The 18419-nt window shown below is 42.9% G+C and overlaps 1 protein-coding gene across 6 annotated transcripts in view; it reads left to right on the top strand.

Moving 5' to 3' along the window:
* The window catches only part of ANOS1 (anosmin 1), a 675260-nt gene that overhangs the window by 587565 nt on the left and 69276 nt on the right, over positions 1-18419 (top strand). For all 6 annotated transcript variants that reach the window (XM_049704920.1, XM_049704921.1, XM_049704922.1 and 3 more), the window contains one exon: positions 6858-6920. In XM_049704920.1, coding sequence (XP_049560877.1) covers positions 6858-6920 — 63 coding nt within the window. The remainder of the gene's footprint in view (positions 1-6857; positions 6921-18419) is intronic.

Here is an 18419-nt window from a genome sequence, read left to right as displayed (position 1 = left end):
ATTTGTCCATTTTTTCCAGGTTGTCCATTTTATTGGCAGAGTTGCTTTTGTTAGTCTACTGTGATGCTTTGTATTTCTGCGGTGTCTGTTGTAACTTCTCCTTTTTCATTTCTAATTTTATTTGAGTCCTCTCCCTCTTTTTTTGATGAGTCTGGCTAAAAGTTTATCAATTTTGTTTATCTTCTCAAAGAACCAGCTTTTAGTTTTATTGACCTTTGCTATTGTTTTCTTTGTTTCTATTTCATTTACTTCTGCTCTGAACTTTGTGATTCCTTCCCTTCTATTAACTTTGGGTTTTGTTTGTTCTTCTTCCTGTAGCTCCCTTAGGGGTAAAGTTAGATTGTTTGAGAGTTTTGTTGTTTTTTGAGGTAGGATTGTATTGCTATAAACTTCCCTCTTAGAATTGCTTTTGCTGCATCCCATATGTTTTGGATCGTTGTGTTTTCATTGTCATTTGTCTCTAGGTATTTTTTGATTTCCTCTTTGATTTCTTCATTGATCTCTTGGTTATTTAGTAATGTATTGTTTAGCCTCCATGTGTTTGTGTTTGTGTTTTTTACATTTTTTCCCATGTAATTTATTTCTAATCTCACAGCATTGTGGTCGGAAAAGATGCTTGATACAATTTCAGTTTTCTGAAATTTACCAAGGCTTGATTAGTGACCGAAGATGTGATCTATCCTGGAGAATGTTCCGTGTTCACTTGATACAAAAGTGTAATCTGCTATTTTTGGATGGAATGTCCTATAAATATCAATTAAATCTATCTTGTCTATTGTGTCATTTAAAGCTTGTGTCTCCTTATGAATTTTCTGTCTGTATGATCTGTCCATTTAACAAGTGAGATGTTGAAGTCCCCCACTATTATTGTGTTCCTGTCAGTTTCCTCTTTTATAGCTGTTAGCATTTGCCTTATGTATTGAGGTGCTGCTATGTTGGGTGCATATATATTTGTAATTGTTATATCTTCTTCTTGGATTGATCCCTTGATCATTATGCAGTATCCTTTCTTGTCTCTTATAACATTCTTTATTTTAAAGTTTATTTTATCTGATGTGAGTATTGCTACTCCAGGTTTCTTTTAATTTCCATTTGCATGGAATATCTTTTTCCGTCCCCTCACTTTCAGTCTGTATGTGTCCCTAGGTCTGAAGTGGGTCTCTTGTAGACAGCATATATATGGGTCTTGTTTTTGTATCCATTCAGTGAGCCTGTGTCTTTTGGTTGGAGCATTTAAACCATTCACATTTAAGGTAATTGTCCATATGTATCTTCCTATTACCATTTTGTTAATTGTTTTGGGCTTGTTTTTGTAGCTCCTTTTCTTGTCTTGTGTTTCCTACTTAGAGGAGTTTCTGTAGCATTTGTTGTAGAGCTTGTTTGGTGGTGCTGAATTCTCTTAGCTTTTCCTTATGTGTAGAGTTCTTGATTTCTCCATTGAATCTGAATGAGATCCTTGCCTGGTAGAGTAATCTTGGTTGTAGGCTCTTCCCTTTCATCACTTTAAATATATCATGTCAGTCTCTTCTGGCTTGTAGAGTTTCTGCTGAGAAATCAGCTGTTAACCTTATGGGAGTTCCCTTGTATGTTATTTGTTGTTTTTCCCTTGTTGCTTTTAATACTTTTTCTTTGTCTTTAATTTCTGTCAGTTTGATTACTATGTGTCTCGGCATGTTTCTCCTTGGGTTTATCCTGCCTGGGACTCTCTGCACTTCCTGGACTTGGATGGCTATTTCATTTCCCATGTTAGGGAAGTTTTTGACTATAATCTCTTCAAATATTTTCTCGGGTCCTTTCTCTCTCTCTTCTCCTTCTGGGACCCCTATAATGTGAATGTTGGTGTGTTTAATGTTGTCCCAGAGGTCTTTTAGCCTCTCTTCATTTCTTTCCATTCTTTTTTCTTTATTCTGTTCCATGGCAGTGAATTTCTGTCTTCCAGGTCACTTATCCGTTCTTCTGCCTCAGTTATTCTGCTATTGATTCCTTCTAGTGCGTTTTTCATTTCAGTTATTGTATTGTTCATCTCTGTTTGTTTGTTCTTTAATTCTTTTAGGTGTTTGTTCTTTAATTCTTCTAGGTGTTTGTTCTTTAATTCTTCTAGGTCTTTGTGAAACATTTCTTGCGTCGTCTTGATCTTTGCCTCCATTCTTTTTCCGAGGTCCTGGATCATCTTCGCTGTCATTATTCTGAATTCTTTTTCTGGAAGGTTTCCTATCTCCACTTCATTTAGTTGTTTTTCTGGGGGTTTATCTTGTTCCTTCATCTGGAACAGAGCCCTCTGCCTTTTCATCTTGTCTATCCTTCTGTGGATGTGGTTTTCCTTCCACGGGCTGCAGGAGTATCGTTCTTCTTGCTTCTGCTCTCTGCCCTCTGGTGGATGAGGCTATCTAAGAGGCTTGTGGAAGTTTCCGGATGGGAGAGACTGGTGGTGGGTAGAGCTGGCTGTTGCTCTGGTGGGCAGAGCTCAGTAAAGCTTTAATCCGCTTGTCTGCTGATGGGTGGGGCTGGGTTCCCTCCCTGTTGGTTGTTTGGCCTGAGGTGACCCAACACTGGAGCCTACCTGGCTCTTTGGTGGGGCTAATGGAGGACTCTAGGAGGGCTCACACCAAGGAGTACTTCCCAGAACTTCTGCTGCCAGTGTCCTTGTCCTCATGATGAGACACAGCCACCCCCAGCCTCTGCAACAGACACTCCAACACTAGCAGGTAGGTCTGGTTCAGTCTCCTGTGGGGTCACTGCTCCTTCCCCCGGGTCCCGATGTGCACACTACTTTGTGTGTGACCTCCAAGAGTGTCTCCGTTTCCCCCAGACCTTTAAAGTCCTGCAGTCAGATCCCAGTAGCCTTCAAAGTCTGATTCTCTGGGAAGTCCTCCTCCCATTTCCTGACCCCCAGGTTGGGAAGCCTGACATGTAGCTTAGAACTTCACTCCGGTGGTGGACTTCCGTGGTATAATTATTCTCCAGTCTGTGAGTCACCCACCCAGCGGTTACGGGATTTGATTTTATTGTGATTGCGCCCCTCCTACTGTTTCACTGCAGCTTCTCCTTTGTCTTTGGATGTGGGGTATCTTTTTTGGTGAGTTCTAGTGTCTTCCTGTCGATGATTATTCAGCAGTTAGTTGTGTTTCTGTTGCTCTTGCAAGAGGGAGGGAGTACTTGTCCTTTTACTCCACCATCTTGAACCAATCTCTATTACTGAACATTTAAAAAATATAAATTTAATATACAATTATCTGAGCGAGTGATATCGTGAATGTATCTTTCTAGATTAAGTAAAAAAAAAATTGGTAGCTACATTCCAAATGATGATCAATGTGATTAGCTGGCTCAACCTTTTTTTTTTTTTTTTTTTTAAGTTTCTCTGAAATGTGAAGTTTTTCTTCATTGGGCTTGAAGCAGTAGCCTAGGAGGAAATGGTTTCAAACAGTTGATCAGCCTAAAACTTGAAAGGCTAAACCACTTGCTAAAATACTAACTTTGATTACTGTTTTTGTTTGTTTGTTTGTTTTTGTAGTTTGACGCAGTATGTGATCATGGCCCTTAGAATTGCAGTTGTTGCTTGTAGTATTACTTCTCTTCTACTCCCTTCACACATGGAAGCGAGTTTTACGACTACCTTTTTTTGGCAGTACTTTATTATTATTATTACTTGGAGAAATAGAAAGTGTTTTCTTCTTGTTCAAAGTGCGAGAGAAATGGCTGTCATTTTTTTCCTCTTTGGCTTTTGTTGAAATCATTTTACCTGGCCAGTAGCACCGTAAAGAAATGGAGCTTTGGAAAATTTATCCTGCCAAGATTTACGTAAATGTTTACATCTAGGCTGTTCTTGTCAGGTAGTTTTCACCGAGGATTACTAAAAGAAAATGTTGGCTGTCATTAGTAGCATTTTGAGATGTATCTTCAGCTGCTACTGATTAGTGGTGACTAGAAATGAGGCAAGCGTGCAATTAAAATAGAACTTTAAATGAATTGTGTATACCAATGCTAGACTTGACAGATGGCGATTCTGGATTAACAAGAAGACAAGTGCATTACGTATTGCTGCTGTTAGCATTTAAGAACTTTGCCCACTTTTGTAAATGATACCTAGTTTTTATAAGGCATTTATTCCACAAGTTGTCAGGAATATGGTTATTTGCAATCATGGACATCACAAAGGACTGACTTTTTTAATGCACTCATGCATGTCTCTAGTTATGAAAATGCAACTGTATACATGTAATATCTTGCTTTCACAGTTTACATGTTCAGCAATGACAGAAAGCAAGAATCACGTAATTATTCTGAGACATTTTTAGCCACATTGCACTGAACAGTTTTTATATGGAATAAATGCTTGTTGGATGTTTCCCGAGTGAAATGACAGATACTTAACTTGTAAGTAGCTGAGCCTCTGTCCGTGAAAACTCCCCAGGTCTTGTGGTGCGGTCCTGCTCCGTTGTAGGCCACTTCTTCAAATGAAAAAATTGCAAAGTATTTTAAAGAGTGCCACTTATTCATATCAAGTAGTCTTGAGAAGGAGTTAGGTGTAAGCGTATTTATTAAATGACCAGTAAAGTTTTTAGGCTAGGAGCCAATGTCTTGCAACAAATAAGGATAACTCTGTGGGGTAAGGCATTGGATGTACCTTTAGGAAACAAAACTCACTCTTTAGGGAGCTCATGAACTATGTAAGGTAGACAAGTTTTAAACTATTTCATTGCTATTAGAAAAATGGTATTCTTTTAGTATCGTTACATTGGTGAAAAATTGTACATTTGTTTTAGAACATGCTTGGAAGAGGTGAACACTAATAGACTTGGGACAAGCTTATATAGGTCTTGGAAAAGCATCATTGACGAGCTCAAGTTTTTTTAATTAAAATAACTAAAAATGAATTGTTCATATGCAACATTAAAGCATATAAAATCTAGAATATTCTCACAAGCAGTAGACTGATTCTTAAATGATACTTACATGAACCAAGAAAGAGCCATTACAGACCCTGTTTTCATCAAATTCTACAGCAGTTCTTTTTCTCCCCCAGCTTTATTGAGATATAAGTGACATATGTAACGTTGTGTAAGTTTAAAGTGTACAGTGTGATGGTTTGATACACACATATATTGGGAAATGTTTACCATTTCATCTGGTACAGAGCCCTCTGCCTTTTCATCTTGTTTTTAAAGTTCTTTTTAAAGTTTAGTGTAAGCACCAAGCACTTGGTGTAAGCACCAAGATTTTCAGGAGAACTTGCTAGACTCTGTACACCTAGTGCCTTTCCCATGAACTCCAAGGTGATGCTCATATTACTGGTCATTTATCGCACTTTGAGAGCAGTGCTGTGACAGACTGACAGTTGATACAGTCAGTAGTTTGTTTTCATATATGCATTTTTGATTGAAAAAAATAGCAGTGGACATTTGCAAAGTAAATTTCACCATAGAGTCTTCCAGTTCATCTTTTTTTTTTTTTTTTTTCGGTACGCGGGCCTCTCACTGTTATGGCCTCTCCCGTTGCGGAGCACAGGCTCCGGACGCGCAGGCTCAGCAGCCATGGCTCACGGGCCCAGCCGCTCCGCGGCATGTGGGATCTTCCCGGACTGGGGCATGAACCCGCGTCCCCTGCATCGGCAGGCGGACTCCCAACCACTGCGCCACCAGGGAAGCCCTTCCAGTTCATCTTTAAACTGTATCTTTATTTTACAACAGGGAGGTTGCTAGAAAGTAAAGTGAAAATATAGTACAGGTGTATGTTCTGAATTCTACATTATATATGTCTGAAATTTAACTGAGAATTTTGATATCAACTGGAAAATTTATCAATAATGAAAGTCAGATACATAGAGTAATCATGAGCTTATGGGAACCAGGGTATGCCAATATTTAGATAACTGTCATTTCACTCTACGAGATGATTAATTTGTACTAATTAAAATTTGCATTAAAATATAATTTGGAGAATCAAATATCCATTCATATGAATGTAAGATTTTAATTTCAATCATGAGGCCTGGCTGTTATCTCTTATTTATTACAATACATTATATAGATAGTATATATAGTACTATATTTTAAGTGTTATAATTGTACGTTATATATAGTAGTATGTATATAAAACCTACATTTACACGTATATATACTTTGTTCATTCAGTAATATTTATTATTACAGTTGTTACTGAGCAGTGGATCCTGGCTATTATCTTTGATTTATTAAATCCTATATGTAAATTACATATATGTATTCAAACTGTATTCTGAAGCTCTTATGGGAGAGTCTCATACTCAGGCTTACTCCATACATTTTAATAGAGTAATTAAACTGGGTAAATGTGAACGCTGCTGGATTCACTGAGATAAACACATGAGTTAACAATAATGGGTGTGATATATATATATATATACACATATACATATATTTAATGCAATACTTCAGTCACTTACAGAAGAATATTCAAAAAAACCCTATGTTGTCAATTTAAAAGCAAGTTATCGTTAAGGTTGACGAGGAAAAACTTCATCTGTAACAACAACCTTTAGAAACTATTTTTTACTGAATAAAAATAAATATCCAAACTGCTGTGCCTGACAAGGAATACACCTGCTTCTCCTGCATGTCGCCTCCAGACTCTGCAGCTTTCCTTTTTCGATTGTGTGGAAACGTATGTCTTTCTGTCCCTGCTCGGTCATGATGCTCTTGTCTCAGATTCCTAGGATACGCACAGTTACGATGAGCTGTTGATTAATTGGATTTCCTAAAGTCACTAGGAAAAGTAGGCCCTGAGAAGTCAGGAGTGTGCACAGGCGGGTTCTTTCCTTTTGGGCTTTGTTTTTTTCCCGTGTTAACTGATTGGTTTTCACTGTGCATCTCTCCTAGTGCCTGGAGCCCTGCAAGGTGTCCTGGGATCTGCGGAAGCAGCAGTGCCAGAGCTTCTGTGAGGTAAGAGGCCCCGTACACAGCCATGGACACTCGGGACACAGTTGCAGGCTGACCACGTGCCAGTGGGTCCTTGGCATGGGAGAGCATCATGTTCTGGGGCTGGGGAAGTTCACTTTCCTTCAGGGGTGTGTGTGTGTGCATGTGTGTGTAAATTCACATTAAAAAAATTCTCGAGACTCTTAAAACCTAGCCACCCGCTGCTTCCATTATTAGTTAATCACCAGTGAAGAAGGGTTCAAGCCGTTGCCCTCCTCCCACCTCACATTATGGCTCTTCTGTGGGCGATTCTCGGCCTGATGATTCTCATGCTTTTGGAGGAAGCAGCCCTTTTATTAGCGGTGGGGTTTCTCAGAGATTTTCCCCTGGCTGTTCACCCTCTGGGCAGCCCATACTCTGGGCTGAGGCTTGCCCACGTTTTCCCGTATGGAAGGCACCTTACTGTCCCCGTGCTCTCAGGTAGATGATAGAGCGTTGCTGTCCCAGACCACCACTGTCTAAAATCATCAGTTGTGCTGAAGAGGGGGAGGGCTGCTTTGCTGCACTGTCTCTTCCGGGGCAAACCAGGGACCCAGGGACCTGCCGTGAAGCAGCCAGGCTGACGGCACGGTGGCCGCTCAGAGTAAGAGCGGTCGGAAAGCCCGCAAGGGCCGTGAGCACAGAGTTGGAAGAGTCCACTCTGGGGACCAAAGCCACACCGTGGAGGGTGGTGGCGAGGGAGCGCCAGCAGACATGCCCGTGCGGCATCAGAGGGAAGGGGCGCTGCAGGGCTTCTGTGAGTGGAATGGGGGGCTGGTAGGGCACTTCCGAGCTTCTCCAAACAGACACGGTGGTCTGGTCCCGCCCCCGTGCGGGAGCTGCCGAGGGGGTCCTGTTGCCTGCGTTCACCTTGGAGGGCACACAGATTCCGTTCTGCAAACATGCCTGTGGGCCTGGGGTCATAACAGCGCCATCGGTTTTTTGTTTGTTTGTTTGTTTTTAATTAATTAATTTATTTTTGGCCGTGTTGGGTCTTCGTTGCAGTGCGCGGGCTTTCTCTAGTTGCGGCGAGCGGGGGCTGCTCTTCGTTGCGGTGCGCGGGTTTCTCACTGCCGTGGCTCCTCTTGTGAAGCACAGGCTCTAGGTGCGTGGGCTTCAGTAGTTGTGGCACATGGGCTCAGTAGTTGTGGCTCGTGGGCTCAGTAGTTGTGGCACATGGGCTTAGTTGCTCCACAGCATGTGGGATCCTCCTGGACCAGGGATCGAACCTGTGTCCCCTGCATTGGCAGGCAGATTCTTAACCACTGAGCCACCAAGGAAGCCCCAGCTCCATCAATTTTAAGGTGCGTGAAATACATCCTCAGTCCTGATACCGTCTGACCTTCCCGACAAGCATGGAGATAAGTAGGGCACACTGTAAGTCCACAGAGCTGTGTGTGGAAGCGTGGCAGCCTGGGAAGCTGGAAATTATCAAGTCACATGGCCCACCCACTGCAGGTGGCAAGACTGCCTCTCAGCTCCATCTCTGACCCCTCTCCCCATGTCCATGTGCTGCTGTGGCTGGATTCCCCTTGGACGATTACAGGGGCTCACTGTGTTACAGGGTTATTTTAGAAAAGTGTTTAGTGTTGTTTTGGAAAGCTAGAATGGAAGTGTTTCTCAACTGCTAACGTAATCAATACGTGATCTTCCTAATCTCAGTTTTATTTTGTTCCAAAAGCTTCTACTCAGCATTTTGTGACTGGCTGGAATATGGGTGATTTGCAAACTTACATAATGACATCTGTTGCCAAGTACCTGGGGGCTGAGGATTTGACCATAAGTGAACTCTTTGGAAGCACTTTGTAGTCGTGAACTTCAAAATGCTTCCGGTAATACGTAGGACTGGCAGGTATTTGAAGTTACATAGCCAATTGCTCTGCTACTGACACACACAGCTAAGCTAATGATTTAGTGTCAAATCAGATAGAAGAGCTCTCCTATGTCTTTTTGTATCTTGTCCTTTTCTGGACGTTGGAGATGACGCAGAGGAGCATAAATCATGGCTTCTGCCCTCCCTCAAGGGAGCTGACATATTACACTTCAGGTTTTCCAGAATATCTTCAGGCTTCTTTAGGGATCCAATCCAAACTTTCCCAGGAAACATGCTTACCTGCCATTCACATGAATGTTTCTTTATATTACTTACCTCTTCCTGCATAAAAAATGACCCCCAAACTTAGTGGCTGAACACAGCACACAGTTTCTTTGGGTCAGGAGTTTGGGCACAGCTTAACTGCATTCTCTGCCCAGCATCTGTCAAGTCTGTAATCAAGGTGTTGGCCGGGCTGCATTCTCATCTGGGGGCTCGACTGTAGGAGAATCTGCTTGTAAGCTCATTGCAATTGTCAGCAGAATTCACTTCCTTGCAGTTGTAGGACTGCGGTCCTGTTTCCTTGATAACTCTTGGCTGGAGTACACTCTTAGCTCCTAGAAGTTGCCTGTGGTCCCTCCCCATGTGGCCCCCTTCATTGGCAGGTCACAAAACAGCTATGTACTTCTTTAAGGCCAGAATCCTGATTTCCAGTCTGCTGAGACGGAATTTTATATAACACAACGTAATCTCAGGAGTGACAGTTCTTCACCTTGGCCATATTCTATTGGTTAGAAGCAGACACACACACACACACACACACACACACGGAGGTATTACACCAGCGTAGGTCATGACTCGGTGGGGCTCATTCTAGGCTGTGGAGGGATTCAGGTCCCTTGAGACATAGAACAGAGAAGTTTGATCAGAAATGGAAACAAACAAGCAATAAACAAAACTGATGAATCTGTGCAAAGACAAGGGCAGTAAGGCCATCCCTGTGTCTCCTGCATTCTATAAAGTGCACTCCTACTTTACTTTGTATTCTGTTCTGTACACAAGCTGTACATATATATGCTGCTGTAGGATCTAGAGGAACAAGATGTGCCCTGCTCTTCGCCTGGTAAACACATTATCCCTTAATATCGCTGACTCTGTGTTGACAGTTTTACATCTGACCCCTGAGAAGGGAGATATAATTGAAACCTTTCTCCCTGAAATTCCAGATGTGATAGTGGGCTTCTGTAATTGCCGTTCTCTCTGAAATAACCGTGAGGACATCTGAACCACATCGGTTTATTAAAATGGGACTCGTGTGTACAAATTGTGATCTGCTGTTGGCAGAAAGGTTAATTGGAACTTGAAAGGTGGGGAAAACAGAGGCCAGTTAATGTGAGGGACTTTGTGGAGAGACCTCAGCCCGCTGGTCCAATAACTCAAAGCCTTAATGTGCAATTTTAGCTGCTTCGATTGTTCTTATCTCGCTCTGCATTTTTTTGCTTCTGTTTTATTTTGCAGTAAATGTCTGACTAGTATGCTTAAACAGACTGAATCCTGAAAGGACTCATCCCTGTTTCAGTATTTTTCAGGCTAGTCATTCATTGAGACAGACCCGTCCATGCCCCTCGTTACCACATGATGTATTAAGAATGCGTACAAGTTCCATGTTGTCAGGAACCTAAGCTTTCCCTTGGTAAGAGTTCGGACCCAGAAGGACTCCAGGTTTTATTCTGCTCCAACAGAAACAACTAGACTGTTAGATATCTTTGGCCCCATGTGTATATTTGCAAGATGGTCTGAGCTTTATCTTCTAAGGCATGAGCTTGCAAACAACACCCCACACAGCAAACCTGGTCTGCCTCTTGTTTTTGTAAGTAAAGTTTTATTGGAACTTTAAAAAAAAACAGTTTTTTTTTATATATCATGTGTGGCTGCTTTTGTGTTACAACAGCAGAGTTGGGTAGTTGTGATATATCATATGGTCCACAAAGTGGAAACTTTACAGGAAGTCTGGCCCTTTACAGAAAGCGTGTTCCAACTCCTGCTCTAAGAAGAAGAACCACAGTCGTAATGATATCACACAACCTACCTAACCATTCAGACTGTCATGATTTCTTAGTCTGTATTACCAGCACCAATTTCTAGACATAAAGTATTTTCTTGGTAATTTTAGTCATGAAGTTCTGCTATGTGGAAAGGATTTTCAGGGGCATGTTAATAATAACATACCTAGAATCCATTCATGGCCTCCTCATGTATTGATCTCTTTAACTTCTCATATGACTATCTATACAGTTCTACTTTTGCTACTTTTTCAGGCTGATGGCAGAGTTAACAATGTTATTTTTTTTAATGACATAGTTAAGTATATTAGAACAGGAATCTTTTTGTTTTAATTTTTCACATTTATTAACTCGTCATAGGGGTTCACTCCAGAATATGTTTTCTGCCTTTGGATAACGTATGAACTCTGACAAAAGTCACCATCAGCATTCATTGGGAAAGTCTCCAGTATGAATCTTTGGGGGCAAATTAAGATACACATCTTGTCTCAAGAACCCTTTGGGATCCTGATGTAGCTTACAGAAAAAAGAGGCAGTTCTGGTACACAGAGTATTAGGATACTCTGTTCACCTTTTAATGTTTGGGGTAAATGACAGCCCAAGGCCATGGATGTCTCTCAAGCCTAGATCTGAATCATAAGGGATGATTTCTCTGATTCACAAAGGATGATTTCTCATGTGGCCTTTTATGAAACGTGTTATTTTCCGTGATAGAGACATAGATAGATTACGCTTCATTGCTTTAGTTTATTAACTAGCCATTAGCCCCTTCCTCTTACTTTTATAAAACCTTAAGAAACATGATAAACTATTACAGTTTTTCGTACTAGTCATAAAATGCATGTTTTCCCATGTTTAAATGTGTTTTTCTTACAACTGATGTAATCTTGAATTATAAATGAACATGTCCTTTTTCCTTGTTAACAGTATATAAAATAGTCACGTGTGTTACAGCTGTTGTTGTCTTAGTTTTGTTCTTTTTTTAAAAGATAAATTTATTTATTTATTTTTGTCTGTGTTGGGTCTTCGTTGCTGTGTGTGGGCTTTCTCTAGTTGCAGCGAGCGGGGGCTACTGTTTGTTGCAGTGCGCGGGCTTCTCATTGCAGTGGCTTCTCTTGTTGTGGAGCACAGGCTCTAGGCGCACGGGCTTCAGTAATTGTGGCTCACAGGCTCTAGAACGTAGGCTCAGTAGTTGTGGCTCATGAGCTCTAGAGCACAGGCTCAGTAGTTGTGGCACACGGGCTTAGTTGCTCCGCGGCAGGTGGAATCTTCCTGGACCAGGGCTCGAACCTGTGTCCCCTGCACTGGCAGGCGGATTCTTAACCACTGCGCCATCCGAGAAGGCCCCTGTTGTCTTAGTTTTGATGACACCTGATACGTCTTCGTTTATGAATGGGCTTCTTGCTGATGAAACACCTCCCATCTTTAATTCTGATGTGTTTGACTTCATAATATCCCCACCCTAGTAGGATGTCAGCTGAGATGTCAACCTTGGCCGTATGAAATGTGCACTAAGGGTCATGGAAAGCTGAGACCTCACCTGCGTCAGGGGTCAGTCAGTGAGGGAAGCATCCATTGTTGATACTGAGCTTGTCATTCGATCAGCCTGGATTTTCATCGATCCAGTCCTGGTCAGGATGAAATTAGGAATAAAAAAGAGGCTTTCACTCTGCCACAGATGGCATTATTGATTCATTTCTTTGTGCTTTTTGATTTTCAAAATATTTTCCCATATGACTCCATTTGATTTCATAGCAATTCTTAGAAGTTAGGTCTGAATTTTACTAGGCGAACTTTATGGGCAGTGAAATCAGCACACAAGGAGAAAATGTTTTATTGGCCCAAGACGACATGGTTCAGAGGCAGAGGAGTAAGATCTAAAATCGAGCGGGTGTGCCTTCTAGTTAACGTTTCTTTCCCACTGTCCTCCATCCCAGACACCTCTGTCTACCCCTGCTCCATGAATGAGCCTATCTCTTTTGTAAAATTGTTGGTCCAACCATTTGTGTGTGAACAGGCTTACTCTCCAATGAGAAGGAAGCTTTGATGATGCAGAATCATAGTTAGTTAAAGGTACTTCAAGGCATTGAAGGAAGAACACGGCTCCTTACTACTTACTACAGGGTCTCTTTGGCCGTGGGATGTTCCAACGTGACCGGAAAGACACCTCGAAACTAAGGTGCCAGATGTATCACACTGCCCTTCTTGCTGTCAAAACTTGTCCTGCCTCCGCCGCTCCACAACCCAGTGTTACGTCTTCAAATCTCGGGTATTAAGTAAACGCATCGCTTCAGGAACTCAGGCAGAGCCGTCACCTGTCTGGGAATGTCTCTGCAGGAGTTAAAGGTACTGAAAGAAGCTGATGAGAGCTAAACAGGAACAGGATGTAATCTGCCCCGATGTTTGCATGCCGGGGGAAGGACAAGCACATAGAAGTGAATACAGGTCTTTTGCTTCAGTGCACCAGAACGACAGCTGACCTGATGACAGTGTCCTCGTGAAGGGCAAGTGGAGATGGACCTTGGTGCTGTTTTTCGAACGTAGTCACGTCTTTTCTTTCCTGGGGGTGGGGATGTACCAGAACGTAATAGAATAAAGCTGGCTTTGGCTGCCACAGCATGGGGTTCATGATACAGTCACCTCTAGACTTTTGAAGAGTCAACTAGTGAATCGTTCGGAGTCCATTAAATTAAGGTCCAGTGTACAAGAGGGACTCAATTTTTATTCAAAAGGTTTGCTCTGTTGGAATATCTTCCCTGAGAAAGTTATACTACGGCTCCCGAGTCCTCCCTTTACGGGAGTTGTTCATATTTGGGGGGGGCGGCACCAGGATGGCTCTTGAGGTGTATGACTGGTGGGTAGGAAGCACAGGTTCTTCTTACGTGTACAGGATGAGTGCTTGAGCAGAAGAGAGATGTTGGTGGGTTAGTCCGGGGTGGCAGTGGTGGAGGTGGGCAGAAGTGGGCAGCACATATTCTGAAGGTAGAGCCGACAGAATCTGATGACACGTCGCTTGGGACGAATCTGGGGAATGAAGCGTTGATGGTGATGGCGGGGTCTTTGTCATGAACAGCTGGGGGAGGGAGCTGGCATGACCTTGAGCGGATACTGACAAGTGGGGTATGTGAGAGGCACAGGTTTTGTGGGCGGGGGAGGGGGTGGAGAAAGGATGGCCAGAGGCTTGGTGTCGAGCATGCTGTGTCTGAGACGTAAGTTAGACCTGCACTCGAGATGTGTCGTGGGCACATAGATACGTGAGTCTGGAGTTGAGAGGTCAGGCTGGACATACAAATGTCATGGTGGATAGATGGTATTTAAAGTCATGAAGCTGGATGAAGTGGTAGAAGGACAAGAGCTTCATGGGTTATGTCCTAAATCAGTCCTGCTGGTGGACTAAGCGGGGGCTGTTAAGATGGGAGAAGGTCCACGCGAGGGTGGAGTTCTAAAGGACACATGGCAACAGCTTCTCAAGAAGGAAGAGGTGATCAGTTGCATCTGCAGGACGGTGGAGGTCTGAAAATTGGTCACTGGATACCGTGATGCACAGGTCACGGTCAACCTTAACAAGAGCAGAGTTAGCGGGTGGCTGCAGAGAAAGCCTGATTGATGTGTTCCAGAGGAGTGGTAGGGAGAGACGGAGAGAGGAGGGGGTATGAGAACATTTCAGAGAGCACGGATCGCTGTGGAAGGTTGCGGGTGAAGGGGTGAGCAGGGTAGCCCCACATTACATCACGTTTGGGGTGAAGAAATCATCCCGTAGTCTAAGCGGATGGGAACTGTCCTGAAGAGAGAAGGGTGTGTGATGCTGGAGGAGAGGGGAGAACTGCAGAAGCACGTGACCTGAAACGGCAGTGGCGTCCACTGCACCATGTGAGGAAGGTTTGACGTGGGAGTAAAGGACCGTGCCTCCTTGTTGCAGGACGAGGTAGCAAATGAGAGCACACGGGCCAGCTTCTGGTGTATAGGCGGGTGTGAAAGGGGATTCGTGGAAGTGTCCCTCTCAACGCCTCACTTTTCTCCATGAATTGGGGTGGTTAGCTGAGAGTGATGGAGCCTGGGGTGACCAGCACGTAGCACATTTTCCCAAAAACGTTAGCTTTTATCACTGTAATGAGTAAACTTTTATTTTTTACAAATGATAAACATTTACCTTTTATATTTTTATAGTAAAGAAAAGTATTCATGATATAGTCTGGGTTGTGGTCCTTGGTCAAGGTGCAGATTTGGTCCAAGTTTTCTTTTCCACTTAGTGAGGGTGGGAGTAATGGGATCGAAACGTTTCAAGGAATGCTGAAGATTTTTATAATCGTTATGAGATTCCCTTTACCATCATCTTATAAAGGAAGCTGTCCTCATTAAATCAAATTTCACAGTCCTGGAAAATGAGGATATCAAGAATATTGAATGACGTTTTATGGTCGTTCAGTAAATTATTCATTGGGTGGAACGTGTTCTCCATGGAATGCAGCCTTTTTTTTCTTCTCATTTTTTTAAACAGTGAGGCTCAATTTTCATTGAATTTTTATGTGTTGCTGGGGAGTATACCATGAGACTCTATTGAGGAGAATTGATGAGTTTTGAAAATTTATGAGAGGCTGAGACTGGAGTCTCTTTTGAATGATTTAAAGACCTATCCTGTCTCAAAAGAGGGACTAGCCAGGTAGCTACACAAGGAGTTAGGGGAATATCATAGAAATTACAAAAGCATCTAATTTAAGTAAAAAAATCAAAGATGCATGTAAAGCACTTAAACAGTGTCTGAACATAACAGACATTGGATAAATAGTAGCTCTTTTTATTATGATGGCGGAGGGCCAGGTCGCCACTTTGGAATTCTGTGACGGGTCAGTAGAAGACAGCCTTAAAAGGTCCCACTCGAATAGTAAATGTACAGGAGGAAATGTACAGCAGAGGCACACAACTCTGTCCACAAGTTGAAGTTCCTTCCTAAGACCACCTGGGTGGGAAAGAGGAGAGACAAGTGGCTGGGTCAGGGGCTTTGATTTTGGGGAAATGGTTTCTGTGTTTTTACCTTGAGAAGACTTCGAATACATTTATAAGCCGAGGGGAAATGACCGTCATCGGGAGTGTAAAGTGGGAGATTCGTTGGGGGAAAAGCCCAGATTTCTGGAGTCAGAAACTAGGCTTCAATCAGGTTTCAGTGCACCGATGGAGAGACTCAGCTTCTGCAGATGCCAGCTGCAGCTCCCCGGGGCCAGAGCAGCGCTTCCCAGGCCTGGTCCTTCACACACATCACCTGGAATCTTGCTAAAGTGCAAATTCTGTCTTAGCAGGCATGGGCTCTCGGCACGAGAGTCTCCATTTCCCCAGCAGTGCAGATGCTGCTGGGTGAAGGACTAGTGTGTGGATTCCCCTTCTTTGATACTGGGGTTCCCTATAAGCTTTCACTTTGAGGTGCCTACAGATGAAGTCTTGTGATTTCTTCTGTGGTATTCTATAGAGAGAAAATGTGCAATGGCTGATAATGATTGAAAATAAACAGATGAAAATGGTCTTTTAAAAGTGGAAGGGCTTCCCCGGTGGTGCAGTGCTTAGGCAGATCCCACATGCCGTGGAGCAACTAAGCCCACGAGCCACAGCTACTGAGTCCACGTGCCACAGCTACTGAGTCCACGTGCCACAGCTACTGAGTCCACGTGCCACAACTACTGAGTCCACGTGCGTAGAGCCCATGCTCCTCAACAAGAGAAGCCATGGCAGTGAGAAGCCCATGCACCGCAACGGAGAGTAGCCCCCGCTCGCTGCAACTAGAGAAAGCCTGCGCACAGCAACAAAGACCCAACGCAGCCATACATACATACATAAAGAAATCAAACCCTCACACTTTTATCATTCAAAACGCAGAATTATAATTGTCGCTTTGTCTCTGTCCCCAGATGGAAGGTATTTCACTGGGTACAGAATTTCCAGTTAGCAATTTTTAAAAAATGAGTTGTTTAAAAATCTTTTCGTTTTCTTTGGTCTTGTATATTTTCTGAAAAATCTCCGACATTCTTTTTTTTCCCACTGTTTATAAAGAATCTGTTTATATCTCTGTCTGCTTTTAAGTGTTTCTTTCTGTGTCCAGTTTTAATATGATTATGGATACCTTGATGGGGTGGCCTTTATGTGTCTTCTGTTGGGGGTCACTAAGTTTCTTCTAATTGTGGGCTTATAATTTTAATCAAATTTTAAACACATGGGCCAATTTTTTTTCTGCCCCATCCTCTGTGTCCTGTCTTCTGGGGCCCTAAATATACATGACAGACTTTATATGGTCTCCTGGGTCAGTCAGTCTCTGATCATGTTTTTTGCTCATTTTTTTCCCCCAATGTCTGCTTCATTTTGATAGTTTTTGTCATTGTGTCTTCAGGTTCCCAACAAGTGATCTTTTCTTCTACAGTGTCTGACACTTTTTCAATCCTCTCTGGCATGTTTTTGTTCCTTCATTTTTACTTCTGGAAGTTCCATGCAGGTCTTTCCTGCATCTTCTGTTCCTCTCCTCTCTGTGTCCGTGTTTTCTTCTACATTCCTGGGCATATAGAGCATATTTATAATAACCTTTTATCGATAAATGTCCTTTCCTGCTAATTACATCACCTGTGTTGTTTCTGGCTCTGTTTCTTTAGATTCTCTATTTCCCTTTTGGTTGTGTGTCATAGTTTCCTGCTTCTCTGCATGCCTGATGATTTTTTTTTTAAGTACTTTTTTTTAAATAATATTTTTTGGCTGCCTTGGGTCTTCATTGCTGCGCACAAGCTTTCTGTATTTGCGGCGAGCAGGGGCTACTCTTCGTTGCTGTGCGCGGGCTTCTCATTGCCGTGGCTTCTCTTATTGCAGACCACGGACTCTCGGCATGTGGGCTTCAGTAATTGTGGCACGCGGTTTCAGTGGTTGTGGTGCATGGGCTTAGTTGCTCCGCGGCATGTGGGATCTTCCCGGACCAGGGATCGAATCCATGTCCCCTGCCTTGGCAGGCGGATTCTTAACCACGGAGCCACCAGGGAAGTCCAGCCTGCCTGATGATTTCTGATTGGATGTCAGATTTTCGTGTTCTGAATTTTGCTGTATTTTGTAAAAAGCATTCGATCGTTCTGGCATGTAGTTACTTGAGATCAGTTTGCTTTTGTAGAGACTTGCGTTTAAACTTTCTGAGGGCAGATTCAGAGCAGCCTTTAGTCTAGGGCTAATTTGTCCCTATTACTATAGTGATATTTTTCTGAGGACTCTATCCGATGCCCTGTGTATTGTGTATCCTTTCTGCTCTGACGGTTAGAATGGAGGTAGTAGCCTGCTTAGAACTCCAGGAATTGCTTGCTCTAGTGCTTTCTGTCTGTTCCTTCCCCGATCTTGTGTGCTTTCACCTCATGCATGTTCAAGAAACAGACTTAATGGGCATAGAGAACAGACTTGTGGTTGCCAAGGGGGAGGGGGTTGGGAGAGGGGTGGAGTGGGAGTTTGGGGTTAGCAGATGTGAGCTCTTACATGTAGGATGGATAAACAACAAGGTCCTACTGTAGAGCACAGGGAACTCTGTTCAGTGTCCTGGGGTAAACCATAATGGAAAAGAAGATGAAAGAAAAAAAAAAAAAGAATGTTAAAAGAAAG

The sequence above is a fragment of the Orcinus orca genome, chromosome X (assembly GCF_937001465.1).
Source record: "Orcinus orca chromosome X, mOrcOrc1.1, whole genome shotgun sequence".
In the NCBI taxonomy this organism is placed as follows: Eukaryota; Metazoa; Chordata; class Mammalia; order Artiodactyla; family Delphinidae; genus Orcinus; species Orcinus orca.
Note: the sequence above shows the minus strand (reverse complement) of the source record. Positions and strands in the feature narration are given on the sequence as shown.